At 35.6% G+C, this 7,541-nt stretch overlaps 1 protein-coding gene across 1 annotated transcript; it reads right to left on the bottom strand.

The window, feature by feature from the left end:
• Nucleotides 1-1,323: 1,323 nt before the first annotated feature.
• On the bottom strand, nt 1,324-4,924 carry LOC125833309 (U-box domain-containing protein 35-like). The gene is made up of 7 exons (XM_049512450.1): nt 4,596-4,924; nt 4,343-4,446; nt 4,097-4,218; nt 3,568-4,012; nt 3,346-3,441; nt 2,199-2,627; nt 1,324-2,109 (listed from the first exon to the last, which is right to left on the bottom strand). The coding sequence occupies exons 1-7, from the start codon at nt 4,756-4,758 to the stop codon at nt 1,405-1,407; spliced, it is 2,064 nt and encodes a 687-aa protein (XP_049368407.1). The 5' UTR covers nt 4,759-4,924; the 3' UTR covers nt 1,324-1,404.
• Nucleotides 4,925-7,541: the final 2,617 nt, after the last annotated feature.

Consider the following 7,541-nt stretch of genomic DNA (forward strand, 5'->3'; position numbering starts at 1 on the left):
TGTTGCTTAGTTGAAGTCTAAGTCATCTAGAATTAGGTGTCTTAGTGGGCAATAGAGTTATTGCTTAGTTGCTTTCTTTGTAGTCGAGTTGCTACATTGAGGGGGAAGGGATTTAGAGGTAAATTCCTAGGTTGCAAGAAGTTGTAATCTCAATCGTTGCTCCGTTTTAGTGAAATGAAGTTGGGTTGAAATCCTGTGAGGACAGGTTGTGGTTTTCACCGCCCTTGGGCAAGGGGGTTTCCACGTAAACTAATTGTGTTGTTTATTTTATCTCTTGTGCCTGCATTACTGTTCTTGTTGTATCAAGGGACCTGGTCCATTGACTGATATTGGACGCATACATCTTAATAGTAGGTTTCAAATCCGATACTGTTTGATCGGCCTTATTTTCCTACTTGCTTCTACACTTGTGTAGGTTTTCAATATGGACAGACCTTGTTATGAATTATGATTTCTCTTTAAAGCCTTTTACCACATTTTACGTGGTCATGCATATCGTGTTTAAAGTTCATTATACTATCATGCCTTCCTTTTTTATGCATTTTCCCACTCTTAGTACATTCATAGTATTAATGCATATTGGTGCCCATATTGTCTCATAACATAAGTTCCGACACTCCTCCACCCGGACGCACTTAAGTGGATTGCTCTGCTATCGCACTTGGATTGGCGAGTCCTCATGTTTCGATGTCAAGACCATGGTCTACTTTATAGCTTTTGATGTCTTTTCAGTTTTAAAACTTTATTCGTGACTTAGGGGTTTGTTCTAGTCACATCTATGATAGTAGGGGGCTTATGTCAGACTTAGTAGTATTTCGCGTATTCTCTTATGTACTTTGTTGGTATGTTTTATGTCATCATTGGAGACTTATATCGATTATATCTTTTAAATTGCATTCATTACATCATGCTTATGTCAAGTGCCTTGTTTAGTATCTCTCGGGGTCTTATTTGTCATGTCATGTTTAGGGTGTACTTTGAATCGTGATACTAGAATATCTAGACTTATCCTAAGTTCAAATATCAAAGACACTACACTAAAACTTTCAAGATTCTTCTTAATATTTATGATATTTTTTCTTCAAAATATTAAATTTTTAGATATTTTTCATACATTTATCTATTTCCAGTACTCCAAGAGAAGGTAAAAATTTAGCACCTACATTTTATCCCCACTCTGCTTCATTCAATATGATAGCATTTTGAAGGGTCTAAACATTTTAACAAGTTAATCAACCATTCAAAGGTAATATAATAAATTGTTTTCATTACACTGTAGTAAGATTTACAAGAAAAGGAGAAGAAATGTATAATTGTAGTTGATCCACTGTTGCTTATGATGAGGCACTAGTCCACCAACCTGGTTGACGATTGATGTTTGATCCTTTAAATATTTCAAGAAAATCAAGCAGTGTTAAGACTGCTCATTCCAAGTTCTTTTAGCCTACTAAGCTCGGGCAATATCACCGAACCAAGATCAGGTCGATCTTTCTTCCGCAACTCAGCACACTTGAGTGACAATTTTGCATAGTTAAGAGCCTCTTCCAACGGCCAGTTTGGCACTGTTGGATCTAGTATATCTGCAAATGTTCCGTTCTCAATGGCCCTCTCCACGTGATGAGTTAAACCCATTGGGGGCCTTGCAGTTATAATTTGGAGCAACATTACACCAAGTGAATATATATCCGATTTAGTCCCTAACTTTCCTGTCTGTTGATATTCGGGATCAATGTAACAAAAAGTTCCTGCAGCTGAAGTCATGTGATATTGTGTAACACAATCAGCTACGGATGGTGGAACTAACCTAGCCAACCCAACATCACTAATTTTGCAGGCATAATTGCTGTCTAAAAGAATGTTTCCTGGTTTAAGGTCACGATGGACAAGAGGTTCTGGCTTTGCTTGGTGAAGGAATAAAAGCCCTGTAGCTATTTCAGAAGCTATTTTGAACCGTATTTCCCATGGGATTGGAGGGGTGTTACCTTTACGGAACAGGCGATCTTCCAGGCTACCATTATTCATGAATTCATACACTAAACATCCGTACTCGGGACATGCTCCTAAGAGTAGCACCATATTTGGGTGCCTCATGAGACCAAGGACCTGAACCTGCAAATGAGAAGGGAATCCTAAGACCAAGTATTTGACTTTATGAGATGTTTTATATAATATGCATCTATACATCAATGTCAACATACCTCTTGCTTGAACTGTTGCATCCCTTGTGCAGCATCGGATCTCAAAACTTTAATGGCAACAGGAGTGTGATCAAGTCTCCCTTTGTAAACAGGACCATATCCACCTTCACCGATCTTCTCGGAATTTGAGAAACTTTTGGTGGTTATCTCAATCTCTTCTATCGTATATTTCCTATAGCAGATTTCATTTCGAGATAGATCATTTATTGCTAGATTCTTTTCTTCTGTCTCTCGCCTGGCTTTCAACTCCGCATACCTTCTTCTTTTTGCTTCTATTTCAGCCAACCTTTGTGATTTTTGAGCAGCTTCAACAGCAGCTCTGCCTTTAGCTTTTTCCATCTCAGCCATAACGAGAGCTGCCTCTTCAGAAATACGAGACTGTTTGAACCTACTACCTTCTTCCACTTTCCATTGATGAAGCTCTTTAGCCTGAAAACTTAGAAGACATGACATTACGTAACTCCTATAGGACAAAATGAGATTCAGTCTAAAACATGCAAAATTTATCCAGGGATAAATAAGAAGAGGGAGATAGATAATCAATAAAGACTTCTTGTGAGCTCAATATCATTACTTTCCAATTTGTATTTTCGATGGCCTTGTGTGGGATCACAGAAACAGTTACAACATGATGGAAAATGCACACAATACTTCTTAATTCATACATTGAATTGATTGTATATGTCTTTACCATTCTTGGTCTTAGTTTCATTTTTTAGTTTCTTTAAGAGGGGCTGTTACTTTCTATAGTTGGTAACTCTTGAATTCTAACATTTCATGTCCCATGTTTAAGATCACAAGATTCATTAAGCATATTTTAGTACATTATACACATCTTTTGTTTCAAATCACAAGATTCAATATTATTTTTTTTACTTTCTCAGACTTCGTATCAAGTCAAACTAAGACACAAATGAAATGGAGGGAGTAGTGAACTTTAAAGAAACACTATTTTCGGCATCATTAGCCTTAATAGCTCTTTTAAAAAAATTTAGCTTTCAAAGCGCATCACCAGTATTTGTAAGGTTTAGTATAGAAAATGCATGTGCCAAATAAGGAACTTTAATTTGTACAAGGCATGTATTTTGCCTAAAATGTATAAATGACTTTTATCGTTGCGGTACCAGACAGTTTAGACAGTTAGTACCGTTTGGTTTGCGGAGACAGCGTCTTTGCAAGCTGAGTTGTACATATCCATGGTTTGCTTTAGCTCTAGCTTTAATCTGCTCATCTCAGACTCCCACTGCATACAACAATTGTTGAAGGATAAATATATATATATATATTACTAAAATGGAATAGTAAATTAAAGAGTGTATCAACCAGCAAATTTGGCACTGTGATGTATCGTATAATCATATTCACTTACCATAGACGAGGAGCTAGAATTGTCGTTTACTGAAACTTGAGTGAAGTCAAGATTTTGGGTTGTGACATCGACTGATCCACGGCTAAGAGGTGCAAATAGAGCAGTATCATCGGAGGGAGAACTGCGGCCAGTATATGAATTCTTTGGGTCTCTAGAATAAAAATCAAGACTGTCGATTGATGCATTAGATGTTCCACTTTTAGGCATCATGTCAGGTCCAAAACTATTTTTATATGCTGATCTGGATATATCTTCTGGTTCAGAGTAATTACTTAGCCTAGCTGCTGACCATGGTTGGGAAGATGGTAGCCTTGCTGAAGAACTAGCAAGAGGTTTAGCTGCTGGTCTGACGGATTGTTGCTTGCCTTTTGAAATCACGTATACAGTACAATAATCGGGTGCAGCCTTGTTTACGATAGTTGGAACATCATGAGTCCAAAATTTCCTAAATTAAAAGGGAACATCATTATCCACAATTCAAAGGGACAATAATATATATAATGAGCAAGGGGAAATTAAAAACATAAACCTGGAAAAAGCACTTCTTGATGATGCACCAACAACGACGTTGGTGATATGATAGTTGTTGATATAGTCTAGAAGTCCCTTAGACACTGAAATATCCTCAATAATAACCTCTTTCACTGCTATCTTCACACATCATCATCACAAGTTAAAGTTAGATTTAATCAAAAGGGAAATTAGAGAGATTATATGAATAGAGAAATTAGACAACATTCTTATTTTTTGTATTGTATTGAGTGGATTGACGTACCCCTTTACGTGCAGAGTAAGCCCTGAAAGGTATAAACACCTTATGACTATCTTGATCACTTAATCCACGATTTGAACTTTGACCAGCACCGTTACCACCAACCTCTACAATGTCATCATGATCATCACTAATAAAATTTAAAAAAATAGAAAGCATACATATGTCATCAACATTCAATGTGTGGCGGGGCAGGGCTAGGCTTACACCACAAATGTGTGCGTTCAAATGATTTTAAAAGGAGGAGGGTACCTACGATTTGGTGAGTTCTTCATCCTAACATGTACTAAAACAAGGGCTGGATTGCTTATGACGAAATGATCAACCGCCCATTTGACAGCAGAAGAGCTGTGCTTGTCTTTATCAATTGCCACAACAATGGGGTTCATACCCTCATCGCCTTGAATCGTTGAAGGCATTTTCTAACGTGATTGATTCAACAACAACAAATTAATACGTAGATGTTTTTAGGGATAAGAAATTGTGTTTACTATATTTGTGCGGAATAATATTCCGAGCAAGCATTCATTTCAACCCCCTTCAAACTCTGTAAATTCAAATTTATTTCACATTCTGAATGGAGAAATGGTACAAGAGGAACAAAACAAAATAGGCCTACTCATTTCTACGTGGAATTAACAGTCCAAATCCAACCAATAAATGTCCATTCTATTGCCGCCAAAAATGGTTCTAATTTCCTCCCTACATTCTTTTATACACTCTTGACACATTTTGGTTGAGAAAATAATCTATGTATTTTAGTTTTGATATTTTTAATTATTAATAGTATGAAGTATATATCCTATTGGGTATTGTTTTATGTATAAGTTTTTCAACACGGACATTGCACATATATACCGAGTCATATAGTATATATTTGTGTAAAAAAACTATCAATATTATTAAAGAAAACTTTTAATGAATAATTATACAAGAATAATATGTCGGTTTGGTTGAATGATTGACGTGGATCATCGTATAGTGACTTGTGTGTTGCGATCAAGATGATATATGATATCGTTTAAATCTACAAATATGAATAATCAAGCTTTAATTGGCTACATACGCTTTTATTATTTTCTCATTTTTATTTTATGAGGTACAAACATATAATTTAGTGTATTTCACCTAATATTTTTACTGTTTTACATAGACGATATTCTTGATGTATGTTCATTCATGTGCCTTCGATTGCTTTTGCATGATAATTTTGTAGATTGAGACTCTAACACCATAAATGCCAAGGATTGAATCATCATCTTTTAGTTTTTCAAAAAATTTACCTTCACTTTTTACCGAAATCCCCTCGTGAAATAACATTTGTATGATCATATCTATACTTTAAAATTGCAAATTGTGCAAATCATGTTAGCCTATTTTTTGAATGTGTCAAATAATTATTTTTCATGAGAGGTAGTGTAACTTCAATTATTTTTTGTCACAATCTAAAAAATGGACGTGATGACACTCGTATAATCCCACCAAGACAAGTCAGCTTAAACCCAACAATACGAAAGAAATATGGGAATAAACTAACAATAACATAAGAGCGGAAACTTAGTCATTCTCAATACTCTCAAAACCTACTTGTCACGTGTACAAGCCACTAATGTAATAATACAAAATTTGAAAGATAAATACAAGTCTCAATGTCTTTGTTTCTCGAATAGAACATAAATAAGGAACAAGAGGGCCCGCCGGGATGACAAGCAGCTACCTCTCAAAGTATCCACAGATAAGCCTCATATGTAGATAGAAGAAAAGCAATCACACATATCCGGGCTAAGAACCTACACAAGTGTAGAAGCAAGGGGTGAGTACAAAACAATACGACTTAGCAAGTGACCCACTAAAAACAAGGTAAAACTAGCAAGAAAATAAGAACATCTTTCATCCCAACCGAACCGTCACAACTACAACCTGTATAGAAATTAGCCCAACCTAACAGTTTACAAAGTACAATTCACATGGTTCCATAATCATAGTTCAATAGTTATAGTTCATCAATCACATATATCATGTTCATCAATCACAAGTAACACGATCATTAAACACAACAATCAAGTAAACCAAACACAAGTATCAAAATTATTAGGCAAAAATATCAATCGACACTCATAGGGAACACCCATAGTCCATGTACTCATCGACGAAGACCTCGACAACAATACCACTCATCGGCAAAGACCTCAACATCAATAACACTCACCAAAAATGACCTCGACAGCAGTAACACTCACCGGTAAAAACATTGTGTCAATAACACTCGCCAGCAAATACATCAACATCAATAACACTCAACGGTAATGACCTCGACATCAATCACTCACCGACAATGACCTCGACATTAATCACACTCGTTGACAATGATCTCGGCATCAATCACACTCGTCGACAATGAATTCGACATCAATACAACATATGCCCTCACAATGTTTCAAAATCAATGCAAATAGGCATGTTCACAATAATGAAGAGATAAAAATCACAATCAATTCACATCCACAACAATACCAAAGTATCACATCAATCACCGAATCAAATACACCAAGGCAATTCACAATGCACAATACACCATTATCAACACATTGCCATTTTAATTAATCATGTTTCTATCATTAAGCTTATTCATTTTTGAGCATTTAACCCATAACCTCATTGTCATTACTCTCCAACACATACAAGAAAGAGAGTTCAGGATTCTACAAGTTTCAACAAGGTTTAGAAGTTCGATTGTCTTAATCCAATCAAAAGTCAATTCGAGACTTGAGATTTTCCCTAATGAACGATATCCAAATCAACATAATCTAGTCAAACAAGTATTTTCAATGAGATTATGAAAATAACAACACACATATCAAGCAATTTAAATAAGTGGGTCAATTTGGCTCAAAACCCGATACCAAAAATAAGATTTAAATATGAAAATTGTTAAATAAATATGTGACCCAAAACATTTGAAATCCACTGGTGAAAACAATTTCGAAAACAGAGTGGTATTCAACTCAAAATCACAAATTCATCAAACTTCTTCAACCTTTTCAAAACCCCTTTCAATGGGAGTCAAAAACTTGATGTTAACCATCAATATAATCCATTAATAAATGGGGAAATGAGTTAGGGATGTAGAAATCATCACCCAAAATCGAATCTTGAAAATGCACTTTGAAATTGCCTCTACCGAGTTCTCAATACTAAAAAA

This window comes from Solanum verrucosum, unplaced genomic scaffold (genome assembly GCF_900185275.1).
Source record: "Solanum verrucosum unplaced genomic scaffold, falcon-dt-bn FXZP01000274.1, whole genome shotgun sequence".
NCBI lineage: Eukaryota > Viridiplantae > Streptophyta > Magnoliopsida > Solanales > Solanaceae > Solanum > Solanum verrucosum.